Source organism: Falco peregrinus, chromosome 19, assembly GCF_023634155.1.
Source record: "Falco peregrinus isolate bFalPer1 chromosome 19, bFalPer1.pri, whole genome shotgun sequence".
NCBI lineage: Eukaryota > Metazoa > Chordata > Aves > Falconiformes > Falconidae > Falco > Falco peregrinus.
In genome coordinates this window covers 4,502,788-4,520,921 of record NC_073740.1, presented here as the reverse complement: position 1 = coordinate 4,520,921, position 18,134 = coordinate 4,502,788, and the positions used below count along the sequence as shown (strand labels likewise).

At 42.8% G+C, this 18,134-nt stretch overlaps 4 protein-coding genes across 4 annotated transcripts; 2 read left to right on the top strand and 2 right to left on the bottom strand.

The window, feature by feature from the left end:
- Nucleotides 1-2,250: 2,250 nt before the first annotated feature.
- On the bottom strand, nucleotides 2,251-2,730 carry LOC101924154 (scale keratin-like). The gene has a single exon (XM_005233166.2). The coding sequence runs from the start codon at nucleotides 2,728-2,730 to the stop codon at nucleotides 2,251-2,253; it is 480 nt and encodes a 159-aa protein (XP_005233223.2).
- Nucleotides 2,731-7,218: 4,488 nt separating this feature from the next.
- Nucleotides 7,219-7,698, top strand: LOC101924327 (scale keratin-like). The gene has a single exon (XM_005233167.2). It carries the CDS (start codon nucleotides 7,219-7,221, stop codon nucleotides 7,696-7,698), a length of 480 nt encoding a protein of 159 aa, XP_005233224.2.
- A 2,033-nt stretch (nucleotides 7,699-9,731) lies between these two features.
- On the bottom strand, nucleotides 9,732-10,211 carry LOC101910337 (scale keratin-like). The gene has a single exon (XM_005233172.2). It carries the CDS (start codon nucleotides 10,209-10,211, stop codon nucleotides 9,732-9,734), a length of 480 nt encoding a protein of 159 aa, XP_005233229.2.
- A 5,395-nt stretch (nucleotides 10,212-15,606) lies between these two features.
- Nucleotides 15,607-16,086, top strand: LOC101910515 (scale keratin-like). Its single transcript, XM_005233173.2, has one exon. The coding sequence runs from the start codon at nucleotides 15,607-15,609 to the stop codon at nucleotides 16,084-16,086; it is 480 nt and encodes a 159-aa protein (XP_005233230.2).
- Nucleotides 16,087-18,134: the final 2,048 nt, after the last annotated feature.

The window sequence follows — 18,134 nt, the reverse complement described above, 5'->3', positions numbered from 1 at the left end:
TCCTTGCTGTTTAATGCCATTCAGCTTCATGTTACTAGCACATAAAACAGAATGCTCCCAAATTATGTGCCAATGCCATTAATGCAAACACATAAATAGAGGTTTTGAGACTGATCCTTGACTAACCAATGTAGTAAACTCCCTCCATTCCTATAACTCCCATATAACATTAGACACTGACAGAAAGGGTATGTCTGTGTAGTATTTTGCAATCAGACATGAGCTCACCCTGAACAGGTATCCAGCCCGAACAGAAGCTACGTAATCATGTCAGCTGGGTCCTGTTAGCTCTCACCAGTCTTGTTTTCTTGGGCTAGGCACTTGCTGCTGATACAATACACATCTAATTGGGTGCTGGCTGGTACCTGCCTGATACTGCCTCAGTGAGAGAATCAGTAGAAAACTTGGCAGTTGGAGCTCAGGTGTTCAGTGGTGATCACGTATGATTTGCACCGAAGTAGCTCTTAGAGGCTGTGCATGAGAGCAAAGATCATGCTGTCAAGCTGAAGAGAAAAAGAGGAAACCAGACATGTATGTTCTGTAAAGCTGTCCCAGGAACTGTCCTGGGCTGAGCTAGCTGGGAGGAAAGAGGGCTTTGCTCAGCACAAAGGAGGCACCTGAGCCAAGGGGATGCAGGGCTGGTGCAGAACAAACCAGGAGGTGGGCTGCTGAGCTCCTTGGGATTCATGGCAGCAGTGTCCTTGCCTGAAGCCATGTAAGGATGGAGAGCAGCAGCAGGGACAGAGTGCCATTTCCCTGTGCCCAAAAGGCAGGAGCCTTTCCTCTCCACTTAAGCTGCCTGGGCTCTTCACACATCCCAGGCACTCACGGGGCAGGAGTGAAGCTCTCAGCTGGGCCCTGCAAGCTCCAGTCCCTTCTGAGACCTTTCCCAAAAATCCCAGGGCCATGAGGGCAGCTGGTGTTGGGACAGGGAGGATGAAGCAGGCAGAGAGTGGAGAATCTTTCAGTGAAGGGCTTTTTTTGATCAAAATATTCTCAGTATTCGTTAATCAGTAAAAATAAAATAGTGTTTCCTTAAAATAAAAGTGAGATTCATTAGTACCATAGGCTAATTGTCATTTCAACTTGCTCCTGCTTATAGCACACAGCCATCTGACGTGTGCAGTTACACTGGTGGGGGACACACGCTGAAATTACCTGTTAAAATCAGACTTGCTATTCCATGACACTGACAGAGGGTTGAGATCAAGAAATTGTACATTCACGCATGGAGCTTTTCTTTGAAAGAGTCTCAGTGAAGTAAGTGGTAAATCCTCTGTAACGCATTTGTTCATATTCTTTTTACTTCACCCAGATGACTTACAGACTCAGCCAAAACTTCCCTGAGGCAACTGTTATCATAGCAGTGATTAACAGAAAAAGGCAGTGCGTGATTGTTGCTCATCAGATACTTATCTAAAAAATTGTTTCCCATTGTTTACCTTCCTCCCATTTTTCCTTTTCGGAATAGGCTTTGACAGAACTTCAGGCCACCTTTTTTTTAATTTGTCTTTGAGCATGGTTTGATGATTTCTAGCATACCATCTGGGAATGTGGAAAATTAAAAGGAATTTCAGCACTAAATTAAATGGGGTGGGGGGGATGTGGGGGGGAAATTGGACTAACTACCAGAAGTTTGACGGCTAGAATAATTAGGGGGAGGGAAACAATAATTTCAGCTTAGTAACAGTGAAAGACTAGGCAGATAGGTTTCTTAGTAGCAGGGCTATGTGTGACCAGAGCTGTGAGGTCTCCCCAAAAGACGTCTCCTTCTGGCTCTGCTGGGGTTGGGACACTGCCCTGGTGTGTTTGGCAGGGGCCATGCGCAGGACGAGGGAACCCCACAGCCAAGGCTGGGCATTGAAAGGAAAGGTCGAGAGGCAGGCGTTGGATGCAGGTGTGTTTTATTGCAGTGGAGAAAGACACATAAGGCAGAGGCAGGCAGGTTGTCACCCAGGGCTTCAAGAAATGTGTTCCTGCAGGCTTCTCCCAGAAGGTGGCAGTTTCAGGGACAAGTGTCCTCTGGGGTGGTGGTGGAGTCACACATTTGGCCACTGGCAGGGGCAAGGAAGAGGAGATGAACCAAACGAAGAAGGAAATGAGAAGTGTAATTTATGGAGATACACTGATGCTATTGTATTAAGTGGAAGTCTTGGATGCTCTGCTCCTTCCTCAGGAGCTCAGTTGAGGATCAAGATTGTATCATGCACTTGCTGGTCATTCTTTAATCAAGGGATATTTCTATAGGATTTAGCAGGGCCCACAGCTGCCACGGCTGTACCTGTTGTACCGGTAGGAGTAAGGGCTGCAAGAGCCAAACCCATACGATCTACCATAGCCATACAGACCTCTGTAACCCAGGGAGCCCCCACAGCCATACAGACCCCCATAGCCCAGGGAGCCATAGCCCCTGTAGCCATACAGACCCCCGTAGCCCAGCAAGGAGCCCCCATGGCCATACAGACCCCCATAGCCCAGGGAGCCGTAGCCCCCATAGCCAAGGGAGCCCCCGTAGCCCCCAAGGACGGGTGCTCCAGAGGATCCCACAACTGAATCCTGCGGGAAGGAGCTGAGGATGGGGCCGGGGAAGGTGACGACGACTGGAGGTGGCTGGATCAGGGTGGTGGAGTCAGGGCACTGACGGACGCATGGCTCATTCCCGCTGTCAGTGAGGGGCTGGGGGCGGTAGATGCCACCAACGGCAGTGGGGCACAGGTCGTAGCAAGACATCTTGCAGGGATGGAAGTCAATCTACAAGAGTTGATTTTACAAAGTACAAGACATTATTTACACACATAAAAGCACTGTAATGTTCACTGCCTTTCCTCAGACAAGACTGCTTTGAAGTACACCAATTTACTAATGTCTATTAGAAAGGAAAATTGAAGCAGAACAACAAAATTGCTTGCTAAGATGCTTTGGTGAGTCAGCGGGTCTGCAAGGACAGGGACTCCAAAAATGGAGTTTATTCTTATGCATGATTTCATGACTAACTCTTCATTCCCACTGATCTTTGTGCTCAGCCTTGTGAGAGCAGGGATTATAAGTCATTGTCTGTGCAGATTTGCTCAGTAACTTGTTTGATGAGACCATTACAAGGGAATTCAAAGATCATTGTCTCCATTTTCCAAATTGAGTCAGGGTACTGAGATATTTACGACTAGCTTAACAACACAGTGTTTTGATTCTGGGCTCTAAACTATTTTGAAAAAGTCTTACCCCAAACAACTTGCCCCCATTAACATGAAAACCCCAGCACTTCATCCGTCAGCTCCTTAAATTCTCTCCATAACCTCTTCATGAAATACATTTATTACAGAACATTTTCAACAGCTCTCAATTCCTCTCTGTGTCCTACTCTATCTAAGCCAGTGCCTGGTCTTTGGTAGTATTCATGCTTTGAACTAATGTAAAAGAATTTTGAGTGATCTGTAGTAGAATAAACTGGAGACAATGGAAAGCCTGCTTCTAAGCTCAGCATTTCCCTGTAAGCCATGAAGATTTAAGCTTTTTCAAATAATTTCCAGTTATGCATATGAAAAAATAGAGAAAAGGAATGCATATTGAACTAGTTACGTCATTCCTTCAGCTCTTGGAAGTGACCTAATAATGAACTTAATTTTCTTCCATATCAAGAAATTTTCAGTTGGCTTTGAAATTAAATGCCAATCCTGAATGCAGAGCACAGCTGTACATAACACTTCTAATCATTTTTGTAAGCTTTATCTTTTCACCTAAAATTTTACCTACTAGTTCTCCATGGAAGAGACCATCCTAGATTAAACTGTAGAGCAAAGAGCTATTCTAGTAGTCTTAAAGAGCCAATTCAGACTTACCCAATTTGCCGAGAGGAGCGAGGGAAGAAAAGAGGTTGGAAGAACCCTGAGTGGAGAGAGCTTTTATACTGTTCAGACTGCCTGAGGGATGAGAAGCTGGTTTTGTGAACGTGGATCTAATTAGTTGACACGGCACATTTTTTGTACTGATGGCTCCAAAGTGATGAAATTGTTTCATTTTCTGTTTTTGTTTATTAATTGATTTCAATTATCATGTAACATAACACACATATTACATCACACAAAGTTCTTTCACCTAAAAGAGTGATGGGTGAAATTAATGTATCTTTCATCCTAAAACATGATTCATGAAATGAATATCAGTTTTCTGTTCTTTGGAGTTGCACCATGTAGTAAGCTACTTATACATAGATATTCTTCTTTTGCTGTCCTATATGACAATGATGCTCAGACATTTATCAGAAATAACCTGCTGTCAGGTGTTTCTTTTGAAATCCCTTACGTAAGTGTTCTCTCTTCTTAAAGTTAAAATACAACCTGTTAAATTCTCAGGCAGGTGAGCAATACTTTTTGTGTACTTAGGTTTATTTCAGATGTGATACAATTCATAGTGTAATCCATGGAGGATTCTCAGTACTCTCTAAATCAAATTATATTGTGAACTTTCCCTAACACACAGTGGCAGATGTCTAAAACAGCCTTCAGTTTTATCTGACCCCTCAAACTACAGCTTAAAGCTGGATTTAGTTCTGAAAGGAGAGATATTTATATTTTTAATGCTCAGGATGGAAAGCTCAAAATAATCAAAGTGTACTTTGAATTAATATCTAAATTTGTGTTTTACTGTGTGTTTTTGTAGGTGTATTGGAGAAACCCCAGATTTCACTGTATTAGAAAAAACGTGTTTACTTCGGAAGAAGAGCACTTTGAAGTGAGATTTCAGACTAAGCCACAGTCTAATAGCATTGTCAACTCACTGGATTCATCCCAGAATAAGCAATCCTTACTGGTGTCCCATTTACTCATCTTCTATGTTTTATCTCTGCCCTTCTTCTGACCTGGTTGCAGATACATCAAACAGGATCCTTTTTGGCTTTTGAAAACTTGCTGAGACCTCCTGCTTGAATCAAAGGCTGTTCACAGGTGTTAAAGGACTTCTGTAGCTCTTATTTCACTTGCATATCTAATCCAGAAAAGCAATCTTTTAGACATCAGAGTGTGTAAAGTGTCATCAAAGTGACATCAAAACGTGGACGGATTCCCAGTGAGTATCTGCAATCATAAGCAGTCAGGGATATACCAAAACTTTCAGCTCAGTTTGATCCACAAGTTTGAGAGGGTACATTTTCCTCAAGTTTCCTTTATTTTCTAGCTTAGCCTTCAGGGCTCCTTGATCCTGATCTTGCAGCTAACCCCATCATTGATGGCACCTTTCAGTAGAGAGCAATTATGGGGTGGGAATCCACTGGGAAAGGCAAATGCTGGCTTTTGCTGAGGCTTCTTTCTTTGTTTGTGCCATTATTGTAATACTATATCATTATAATTGTTATCATAATTGTTAACATAATTATCTTCATATTGTTTCTAAACTACGAGCTTTTCCAAATCTGGGGATACATATGATGATTTCCAGAGCTATAATACCGAAAACAAAAGCCATCTCAAAGTTTTACAAGGACATTCCAAGGGATTTTCAAATACCTCATGAACACCCATTGCTAACTTGCAGATACTGTGTCATAATTATATAAAAAGTATGCCTGGATTCATACACCCCACTATTACAAGAGATTATCACACTAAAGTAGGTAAGTTAAGGTCACTTGGGTTTTTCCTGTAACCAGTTCATGGTTTATAACACTTTTTGGACTGTCCTTTCTTTGACTTTAAAAATAAAATCTATGTTCTTTTCTATTACACATTGATCCAGAAACAGAAATCTGTTTATGTTAACTGAACTGTTAACGAAAACCACCCCAACAATATAGGGTACAATGAGGTCCGTCTTCACTGTGTCGAGGCTAGAATCCCTTTTTCAGTGGTCATGTCTTATTGCCTGATTTACTTGCTTCTTTAATCCCATGTTCCGTGGTACATCTCTCTAACATGTAACAGGAGAAGAATACATGATAAAATATAAAGGAAAACAAAGCTCAATGGAACAACTCAGAAAAACCAGCTTCAATTGTGACTTGTGACTGCCGGCTGAAATATTTCTCTGTCCCCAGGACTGAAAGACAACTAGCGGAGAACCATCCAAAACCCATTAAAAGATGCTCCTGATGATGGTGTTTGCCTTGTACTGAGTAGCTGGAGGTAGAACTGCTAAGCCTTGCAGAAAGAATGTTTTTACCTTTGTTGCTTGTCTCTAGCCTTCGTTTGCAATCCCAAAAGAAATTTCATTTTGTCTCCAGGTATATTGTTGATTACACTAAAAGACCTGTAATTGAACAAAAGAAATGACTGCCCTCCTGTCATCTTAATTAAGTAGGACTCTTAAATAAATCAAGTCAGCTCTACTTCCTCCCCTAATGCTAAAAAGAGCAATGGAAAAATAAAAAACAATTCCACACATAAAGCCTGGAGATAATAGAGAGGTCTGTGGTGGATGTCACGCTATGCGTGGGTTTGAAGTGCCTACAACGCACAAGGAATAAGCAAAAACAATTTCAGCACTTTGAGGAACTACGTGTCCTACAATTTGGGGTTGGTACCTAATTATGAACTCACGCAAAGGATGCCTAATATCCTCCAGGCAATCTATGGAGCTGTATAAAAGCTTTCTGCATTAAGCCTTTCATTCCACTTCTCTCACCTTACTCGCCTTCGTGAATTTGGTAAGTCAGATTTCTCTCAGACTTTACTAAACTTATTAACTCCAGACCAAGCCTTCTTCAGTTGCTGCAAGGCTGCCAGTGATATGTAGATCATTTGCTACTGGAAATAATATTTGGTTTCTCATTCATTACTAGGGTCTGTAAAGATACGCTTCAGCAGAGGGGCATATCAAGCAATTTTGAATTGCAAACTTGTAACGTTTTAGCACTTCAGAGAATTCCTTGTCTATTTTAGAAGATAAAAACCAGTTCATATACGTGGTTGTATACGGCTGCATTTAGCAGAGCTCTGCTGAGTTTATAACAGGAAAGATGAAACTTATTAAGTTGAAGCCATCAACTAACAGTAATGTAATACTATCAAATCAGTTCAACTGGAAATACCAAAGATACAACAGAAAAGTACATGACTTTGTCACACTAAAGTCAAAATAAGCCTCCAGATTACAGTGCTAGGAAGAATAGTAATAGGAAATATGCTGAATTCCCAAATTTATTACTGACACCCTGTAGCATTGCTTCATCATAACCTCCTGTTTGTTATTTCTTCAGTGTTAACATAAAAGACCGTCCATCCCTACGAGATGTCTTGCTACGACCTGTGCTCCACCTCTGCCTGTGGCGTCAACCGCCCCCAGCCCCTCGCTGACAGCGGGAATGAGCCATGCATCCGTCAGTGCCCTGACTCCACCACCCTGATCCAGCCACCTCCAGTCGTCGTCACCTTCCCCGGCCCCATCCTCAGCTCCTTCCCGCAGGATTCAGTTGTGGGATCCTCTGGAGCACCCGTCCTTGGGGGCTACAGGGGCTCCCTTGGCTATGGGGGCTACGGCTCCCTGGGCTATGGGGGTCTGTATGGCCATGGGGGCTCCTCGCTGGGCTACGGGGGTCTGTATGGCTACAGGGGCTATGGCTCCCTGGGCTATGGGGGTCTGTATGGCTGTGGGGGCTCCCTGGGTTACAGAGGTCTGTATGGCTATGGTAGATTGTATGGGTTTGGCTCTTGCAGCCCTTACTCCTACTGGTCCAACAGGTACAGCCGTGGCAGCTGTGGTCCCTGCTAAATCCTATAGAAATATCCCAAGTGAGGTATAACTGATAAATGAGATCTGATGGTTTCACAGCTAAAGAGGTCTGCACCTCCACTGCTCTGTTCCAAGACCACAGAGCTGTGTCCCTTCAGCCCCTTTTGAATTTTTCTTCTCAACTCCTGCCTTTATTTTCTGCCTTAATGCTTCTCCTGTCACATTTCCATATTTCTTGGGGCAATATGTTGCTCAAAATGTTCCTGTTTGTTCAAATCTACAGCTAAAAAACCCAGATCAATCATATGTGAACGTATCCCTGAGTGGAGAACGGTTTCCTACTTCTTGGAGACTCTGAAAATGTATTCCTTCTCTCACTGTTATTAAAAGTTTATTGCATCGAAGTTTACATGTTCTGGTGTTCTTTTCTCATGGCTTTGCCCTTGTTACTTGTTTTAGAAGTTTAACCTGTGCTTTCATCAGTCTAAACTATGTAGAGGAATGTCCTGCCCCCAAAAACCCCAGGGATTTCAATTGTACAAAAGCATTGTGAAGCCTCAGCAGAGAAGGAGCTATTGCCCTGGCCTCCCCATTTTCAGCTAAAGATTCTTGAGATTTTTGAAGAATTTGGCTTCTTGGTTGTACATCCACTGGTTCCACATTACTGCTGGTAGAGAAATGAAACAGTAGGTCACTAATTTTAAACTCTTTCCTAAAAGTGTTAATTTTAGTAAGACTTACTTCCAGGTAAATCTTTGAGTAATCTCTTTGAACCTCAGGTTCTAACTCAAATACTTATACTCTGTCCTCAGTAATACTCTCTGCAGCAAGCTGAATTAATTTCCTGTCAAATCCTTGAAGAAATTTTCCTGGGGCATACAATAAAACTTTTAAATCGGAATGGTCTTTCTGTATAATCACAAAATCTGATGATGTTGGATGATTTTTGACAGAAAAGTCAAAGTAGCTACTCCAGACAGCTACCCCAAAGGCTAATTCTTATATACCAGTGAGAATGGCTGGAACGGGTAGAACATAGTTATGGTGCCTGAAAAGCTTAAAAGGTAGAAAAAGTCACAACGCAGCATACATAACCTCAACACTGTTGTTGTGTTTCCCAGTTCCTTCTACGTGTGAAGTTCTCACAACATAAACCCCCATTTTCAGCAGCTCTAACTTGCAGCCTCTCCCATGATATTCCTCATCTAAAACGTCCATTAGATGGTCTACCCACCTGTGAAGAGCTGTTTTCCTTGTTGCAGCTCCTCCTACCCTCTCCCTCTCAACTGCTCTGTGCAAATAACCTTCACCATTCTCTCCCTAAATCCCTCCTGCCTGAGGGCACCATCCACCACCCTTTTCTTCATAATCTGCTTTGAGTCCAGCCTCAGCTGAGGCACCAGCTCTGCTTCTGCTGTGATCAGCAAAGATGTTCAAGTGGCTCATTAGGGAATGGAGGTTTAGTGTGGTTTCTTTCTAAACTAATGTTATTATCGTAACCCAGGACAGCTGGGGAGGGAGGATTCCTGCTCCCAAATGTCTGCAACACAGGGTGACTGAATTCACTGATAGCTGAACCATTTCAGCTGTGTTTTTGAAGTCTGAGCCTCACTCTATGTAAAGATGTGAGTTTCCCGCATTTACAGAGAGGAGAGCTGCATATCCATAGCAGAAAAAATGAAAACCAAAAGTTGATTTGTTTGATGCAGAGTAGAATCACTTTAATGAGAAAAAAATGTTCACAGAAAAGCATTGTAGAATTTTCAAGAATATGCATCAGAGTACAAGTAGTTCCTTCCATAATTATTCTTGTTAGACAGTGAAGTGCCATTTTATAAGAATATAATATATTTGGTTTATCCCACTCATTATACACATAATTGGAAAAAAAGCCCAAATGACCATGAGTAGAAAGTGAAGAAATTAAGGATGTGCGGTGTGCTCTCAGCTCCACTGCAGTGGCTGGCAGCGATCAGGATTTCACAACATCTCCTTCGGGACCACTACTGTGGATCAAGATTCTGTCTCTCCATTGCCGGTTATTCCTTACTCAGTGGATATTTCTGCTGTGTTTACCAGAACCCGCAGCTGCCACGGCTGTACCTGTTGGACCAGTAGGAGTAAGGGCTGCAAGAGCCAAACCCATACGATCTACCATAGCCATACAGACCTCTGTAACCCAGGGAGCCCCCACAGCCATACAGACCCCCATAGCCCAGGGAGCCATAGCCCCTGTAGCCATACAGACCCCCGTAGCCCAGCGAGGAGCCCCCATGGCCATACAGACCCCCATAGCCCAGGGAGCCGTAGCCCCCATAGCCAAGGGAGCCCCCGTAGCCCCCAAGGACGGGTGCTCCAGAGGATCCCACAACTGAATCCTGCGGGAAGGAGCTGAGGATGGGGCCGGGGAAGGTGACGACGACTGGAGGTGGCTGGATCAGGGTGGTGGAGTCAGGGCACTGACGGACGCATGGCTCATTCCCGCTGTCAGCGAGGGGCTGGGGGCGGTTGACGCCACAGGCAGAGGTGGAGCACAGGTCGTAGCAAGACATCTCGTAGAGATGGAAGTCAGTCTGTAAGACACGGTAATTTATGTTAACATTGAAGAAATATCAAACATTAGGGTTGATGCTACTAACAACAGGGGAGCACAGGTCATAGCAAGACGTCTTGAAGGATGGAAGTAAGCTGCAACAAACACTGATGATTAGACTAAGTAGAAGAAGACTTCAAAATTCATCAGTTTAATGAATCAAGTACAGGATTTTGTATAAATAAATTGATTTCACAGTTTGCAATCATAATCCTCTTTTTTCAAAGAGTAGATTTTCAAAAAGTGTCCAAAAGATGTCTACACATACAAAAGCATATGGGAAATGTTATACCTAGCTGTGAAAGTGTTGTCACTCACAATTATCCCGTGAAGAACTTATATAGATTTCTACACATTAAACTGGAAACTGAGAAGCAAAAGCTGAGAGAGCATGACTTTGTTCAAGGTCATTTGATGAGTCAGGAGGAAAACTTGGATTTGGGTTCAGCAGGTTTACATGAGATGTAGTTTATATATGACTTAATTACAGTAGCTTCTTCTTCCCACTCATCCCAATTTTACTGAGAGTTGTAGGAACAACAGATTATAGGATTGTGACTGGCCAGATTGCTCAGAAAGCTGGTTGACAAGACAGTAAAGGACAGATGGAAACGTTATTATCCCAGTTCCCATCTATGCAGCCACTGTATGGATAGTATCTAGAGAGTTTCAATATAAACAGCCTTTTAGTCCCTAACGTCTTTCCAAAAGCTCATTATTATTCCCAGGACAAACTTTGGAATACATTAAATGCACTGAAGTAAGAATCATAAAATCATAGCATATCTCAAATTGGAAGGGACCCATCACGATCATTGAATCCAACTCCCTGTTCCTTGCAGGACTACCTAAAACTGAAATAGATGACTAAGAGTGTCTTCCAATTACTCCAAGGTCCAGTGTTTCTGACACAGAACTCCACAGAGACCCACGCACCAAACAGGTGTATCTGCCACCCCAGAGCCAGCATTAGAATCCGTGTCTCAAGGCAACACAGATACATCCACAGTATGGATGATGGACATCAACTGAAGTTGAAAACAGCCACAAAAAGAGACATTGATAGCAATAGAGAAGAATCAGACTTACCCAAGTCACCAAGAAGTCAAGGGAATTGTTTGGAAGAGCTATGAGAGGGAACAGCTTTTATATCGGAGCAGCTGGAGGTACAAGATCAACGTTGGTTGCCCGCCCCAGTTTCAAACACGTGTAACCCATCAAGATGATGAAATTGCTGTGTTCATTATTGGAGTTTATGAGTCCTTTCAAATTTGTTTGTAATAAGGACCTAAACATTACTTCAGATTATAGAGAATTCTTTCATCTTGTGACGACTTGGGGAAAATTAGTACCTGACATTATTCCAGTCACTTCCTTAAAATGACAACAGAAATTATTAAGCTAGCTCCTCTCATATTAACACCTGGAGACTGTCTCATGGGTTTATCAGAATTAGAAACTGCTGTCATGGACAGGAATTTTGTTTAAGTACATATAATTCACATTACAACCTGCCAGAAAAGAAGTTAAAGACTGTCAATGAGATATGCAGGAAGGCTGGGGGTGGTTCCTACATGTTTAGCATCCCTACCTACAGCTGGGGGACAAGGCACCATTGAGACCTGATGATGTTCTCCAGTAGTATTGGACACTGGCGGTAATGGGGACAATTCAGCTCAGAAGAGCAGCAGCAGCCCCAGGGACCTGCAACGCGTGCTTCACTCTCTAAATAGGGCTTATGTGGAAACTAAAATTTACTTTTGAGCAGAAAAAAATGGTGAAACCCCTCATTTTGGGGTGCTGGGAACTCTTTTCATGTGGATATGAGTGGAATTGATTTCTCCATCCATCAGTCACTCAAACAGTTGTATTCTCTTACAAAAAATGTGTAGGGTTAAGTCTGCAGGGTTTTGCGTAGGAGACAGAGAGCAAGCCTTTGTATCCCTGAGGCTTGCAATTGTTTTTTGAGAGATAAACAAGGAATGAGTTTCTGAATTTATCTAAAACTACAAAGAAATTGGTGATCCCAAAGAGACTTTCCCCAGGTATTGTGGGTTTGATGTTGTCAATACAAAGGTTGTGCTTGAGAATGTTTAATATGCCTGAGGAAACCTAAGCTTTCTCAGTACAAATGGATCCTCTGGTGCAAAAATTGAAATGTGACAGAAGTGCTATGAATTATTGACTTTGATTCTCGAGAATTCATGATGTCCTGTAATACATTTTTGTTGCTGCAAACTTAAGTCCAGGACAGGGCTGAGCTGGCAGTTTCTGTGACCAGGGAACAATTGGGAACTTGGAGTGCACCATGCAAAACAAAGGCTGGGTCTTCCCTTGTTTACAGATGTGCTATTTTAATACTGCAGACTCTACCTCATAAGTTAGCTCTAAATTATGAGGTGGGTTTCTCAGCCTTTGAGGTGGTTAGAAGTTTTTTTGGACAATATTTTCAAGCTTCCAGGGAGCAAGTCTTTTCAAATGCCACAAACTATCCACTAATGGTTTGTGAATGTGTTCTTACAATTAGATGAAAGGTATGTACCTGGATTTAGGCGCCTAGCAATTGTGGAATGACACCGCATTTAAATGTGTAAGTCAAGATACTTGTGTCCTTGGTATAATCAGTTCATGGCTAAATACTGGGGATTTGTGTATCTTCAGGTTTTTTCGGTGTAGAAGTCTAGAATGAAATATAAACTTTTAAACACAATAAAACATTTCATAAGGTGTTTAATCAGTGTATCTTTATAATTTTCAGCTGCACATCAGACCACAGAAAGAGAGGATTTTATTATTTGCTCAAGATGTTACAGTTCTACCAATGGTCAGACTTTATCCACACAAATTATTTATCTGTCTCTATCTTGGTGTATCTCTGGATAGCTTTAGCAAGTTCCCACCAGTCATGTTTCATTTAACTCCATTTCTCAGTAGGCTTCAGTATTGCCTGATTTGAAGATGGACCTAAAAATGATTCCTGAAGGCTTTGTATCAGGGGACAGCGAACTGGGAAATGTGGGTGGTTTAAAAGGATGTTCTATCTCAGCCTTCTGCTTTAAATGGTCCAAAAGACTTGCCAGTATTTGAGGAAAGGACAGGGAGAGTAACCCACAGCTGAATGCACTGAAAAGAAAGCAAGGGGTATTTCACCAAGTCCCTTGTTCATTAGATGAGGCCATCATCGTGTTCAGGAGCAAAAGCCAGACACTAGAAAAGCATTTGAGGACCACAGGATGTTTTCTGTGTCTTCCTTTGGGTCCAGTATTGGTCTCACGTTAAGTAGCTGAGAGCACAGATAAAGATAAAAATGGTGACATCAAAGTTGCTCTAATGGAACTCCATTTTACCGACCGGTATCTCTACAGTCTGGATTTAATGGAAAAATCTGTGCACATCAGATGACCGCAGTCACGCAACGAGCAGCCAGGTTTTGCCATTATTAATGGAGAAGCTAAGGAAGAGCATTAGTATAATGCTTGTTGTAACACCAAGGATGTGAATGGAATGATAACAGGAATGAATATGACATGTAACCATTTGAGATGAAAGAGGCTTCTGTGATGAAATGCATCTACCGTATTTCATGAGACTTCGAACCATAAATAGTCAGCAAAACTTTGAGGACCTGCGTGTCATATTAGTTTTGGGTTTGCCCCAATTAGGCACATGCACAAATTGCAGCTTACATGATCCCCATGATCCAGGGAACTGTATAAAAGCTCTTCCAACGCAGGGCTCTTCATTCCACCTTGCCTGCTTTATCCACCTCGGTGAAAAGGGTAAGTGTCATTCTGTGTGTTCTCTTTCCTAAAATTCGAGTATCTCTTTTCTGCCAATTTTAGTTAAGGTCGGAATCATCTGTAAGCATTCTAAGATTCTTAAACACGTTGGATTATTTCATGATGCTTATTTTTCTTATTTGATGTTGAACATCCATGTATTCAGGTTTAAAATGGTAAAACCTGTTTTTTCAAAAATTACTGTTTCCTGTTCGTACAAATTTGAGCTATCAAAGCAGCTTCCAAAACATCAACAGAAGACTTTTTCAAGCACTAGGGATTTTTTAAGGCTTTTTCATCTACGTTTCTTATGTGTCTATGTAAATGTATGCATTTCTTGAGAGGACAAGCTTAACCAGAAAGAACAAGTATTGGAAAATGGAGAAGAAACTAGGAAATCCCAACCTACCCTTTACAATGTCCTTGCTTTGAACAGGGAGTTCGACTAGGTGAGCTCTGGAACTCTCTTTTAATCTAATATTTTATTGGTTCTAATGACGAAAAAAATTGTTCACAGGCGATATTCCTAGTCCTGCGACAGGTTTTCTTTTAGATTGGATCAGATCCTATGGTGAAAGTCTTCTTGAAGAGCTCAGATCCCAATATACTTACCTGCAGTAGAAACCTGGCCCTAGTTATCGGAGTGTACTAGTTTCCCATCTGGGAAATCAAGACAATCTTTTCACCCACTCTGTGACTCTCAAGCTACTTTGCAAGCACTTCAGGGCAGGGAATGCCTTATTTAATCCATGTTTATAGCAAGTTCAGCATACCGGCAGCATGATTCTAGCTATTGCTTCTGGAAGCACATTACAGGTCAATATGGCAGAGTTGTTCTTCAAGCTACCCATTAATTTACTATATCAACTTTGCTGGTTGTCAGGTTACACCGCTTTGGTTTTGCTAGTACAAAACAAACATGAAATGACCTTTCAGACACAGGCATTGTAAGAGTGGCTGCAAAGTATAGTGGAAGCCATTTGCAAAATAAAGGGCTGCGTAAAAATTTTGCAGTGTTTGGCAGTGGGGTATAACAAAGAACTACTTCACAGAATCATAGAACCATAGAATGGTTTGGGTTGGAAAGGAACTTAATGATCATCTAGCTCCAACCCACTGCCACGGGTAGGGACACCTTCCACTAGACCAGGCTGCTGAAAGCACCATCTGACCTGACCTTGAGCACTTCCAGGGATGGGGCATCCACAGCTTCTCTGGCCAAACTGTGCCAGTGCCTCGCCACCCTCACAGTGAAGGATTTCTTTCTGGTACCTAATCTAAATCTCCCTTCTTTGAGTTTAAAGCCATTACGCTTCTTAAAGGGAACCAAGCATCAGAAATTAGGGACAAGACCATAGAAGAGATGACTGCTCAGTGTGCAATCTGGGCAATGCTGATTTACAAGAGGGAGAGGTGTCTCATGAAAAATACTGAAGAGAAAGAAGAACAACCAAGACCTGAAAGATAAAGCCATTATTCTAGTCCATGTGTCCAACTTCCAAACTCTTTTTCCCATTGATTTTGTGCTTTGTTTACTCATCAGTGTGTGTTGCAGATTACCTCCATCCCTGCAAGATGTCTTGCTACGACCTGTGCCCCACTGCCATTGGTGGCATCTACCGCCCCCAGCCCCTCGCTGACAGCGGGAATGAGCCATGCGTCCGTCAGTGCCCTGACTCCACCACCCTGATCCAGCCACCTCCAGTCGTCGTCACCTTCCCCGGCCCCATCCTCAGCTCCTTCCCGCAGGATTCAGTTGTGGGATCCTCTGGAGCACCCGTCCTTGGGGGCTACGGGGGCTCCCTTGGCTATGGGGGCTACGGCTCCCTGGGCTATGGGGGTCTGTATGGCCATGGGGGCTCCTCGCTGGGCTACGGGGGTCTGTATGGCTACAGGGGCTATGGCTCCCTGGGCTATGGGGGTCTGTATGGCTGTGGGGGCTCCCTGGGTTACAGAGGTCTGTATGGCTATGGTAGATCGTATGGGTTTGGCTCTTGCAGCCCTTACTCCTACTGGTCCAACAGGTACAGCCGTGGCAGCTGCGGGTTCTGGTAAACACAGCAGAAATATCCACTGAATAATGCAAAAGTGAAAAACGAAATGCAGATTCACCAGTGAGCAGATGAGTGACGGCTTTGTGAAAGCACTCACAAATCCTGTTCAGCGCGGAGCCTTCTGCATGCTACTCACCTCTCCTTTTTTTCCTTTGAATGTTTTCCTGATCTCTTCAGGGGTCCAATTCCTTGTTATCTTCTGCTTCATCACAGTTGTCGGAATGCAGTGAGACATTTAACAGCGTCTTTCAAAATGCATTTGACTCTGACATCTTGGATATACATCCTTGCTATTGCAAAGTATTTTTATTCTTTTCGTTCTCATTAAAATTGTGTTGCATCATTTAAAATAAGTGTGTTGTGATTTTGTGTCCTCATCCATTCTGAATTTGCCAACTTTTCTGGATAAAGCTGCCTGTCGTACATATGGCTGCAATAACATTGTGCAAACCCTGCCCACATAGTGAAAGTCTCCATGAGGAGTCCTTGCCAGGCCTGTTTCACCACTGAATTGCAACAACATGGTCCCAGCAGGCTGGCCATGGATGAAGAGCAGCCTTCTCTACACATTACTTTATTAGACTCCCCATTCATGAGTTTGTGAGATAATTCTTTGAACTACAAGTGACTGTTGGCACCCTGAAAGTTAAGTTCTTGCTTATTCCACTGCAGACTTCTAATCCAAAGTCATACAAATAATTTCACCGCCACCGCTCTTCACGGAAGATCGGTGGCTGATATAATAAATGAATTTCAGATTCTGTGTCTCTCTAGCACAGAGTAGCCTAGATCCGTGCTCTTGAATTGTCTCACTCTCCAAAATTTTGTCTGTGTGCAGATGATAATTCTTCAAAACCACAATAAGGACCATGTGCATAATTTCACAGTACATCTGACTGGTTCCTGGGTTTGGGTTTCTTTGGTTTGAGTTATGTATATATTAAATATCAATAGAATCTGTGTAAATATTATATAGGTAGCCTAAACCCAAGGAATAATACTGCACCCCACGTGGCATATCTTTTTAAGTTATGAGGAAAGCATGTCACCATCTCCTGATTCAAGATGCTTATCTCACAAGATGGTTTTCTTTTTGTGGTTCAGCTGCCAAAAGATCTTAGGCTATATATTTTGCTACATTAAAAAGTATGGTGAAGCATAATGCAGCAGTGTTCAGAGAACATCTGACCAGAAACTGAAGGCTGAAGATGCAGAAACAAGGACAAGAGCTGCTGGGCATGCCCAACTTTACTCCATAACGCAGCAGTGCACACAGCACATTTCTCAGCACTCATTGCCCAACAAAGCCAACTACAAATCTGCCTTTTATTTCATTTAATTGTCTCTGGTAAATTGAATTGCTCTTCCAGCAAGACCCACAGCTTCCACAGTGGTATCCGGTATCAAAACAACAGCCTGAAGGGATGTTCTGCTTGCTGTCAGGACCTGGAAAATCTGTAAGCAAATCTGTTGTGGTAAAGATGACCAGAACAAAAGCTCCCATAGCAAAAGAAGCCCTTAAGTATGGGTGTTAAGATATCCTGCTAAGCTGTCCTGAAGGAAGGAGCTAAGTATCTGGGCTGACAAAGTGATGACAATGGCTGGTGCCTGAGCCACTGCCCTCAGGTCAGGGCAATCAGCTCCCTGCAGCTACTGAGGCTGGTGCTGGCCGTGAACTGGTCAGCTGGCAACATGACTAAGTGTAAGAGTACCACCGCACAGATTCCCTTGGAACAAAAGGAAAAGTTTAGATCCCACGGAAATGGGAAAGGCAGAGCAGCCGGGATCCTCTGCAGCACTCATTTAGTTCCAGATCCATCCCATCTAATCGTAGCTACCCCACCAAGATCTGCTTGCTGTTGTGGATGTAATTCCTCAAATTTTTTAAACCTTGTAAGAAAAACTATTTTTAAGTGATGGTTAGTGAGTGGAAACACAGGAATATATAAAGTCACATGCTTCCTCAGACCAATGGTTGCTCTTACCCTATACCTTGTCTCTGCTAAAAGTCAGTTCCACGTGGTCTGAAGTTTACTGTAAAACTCCTGA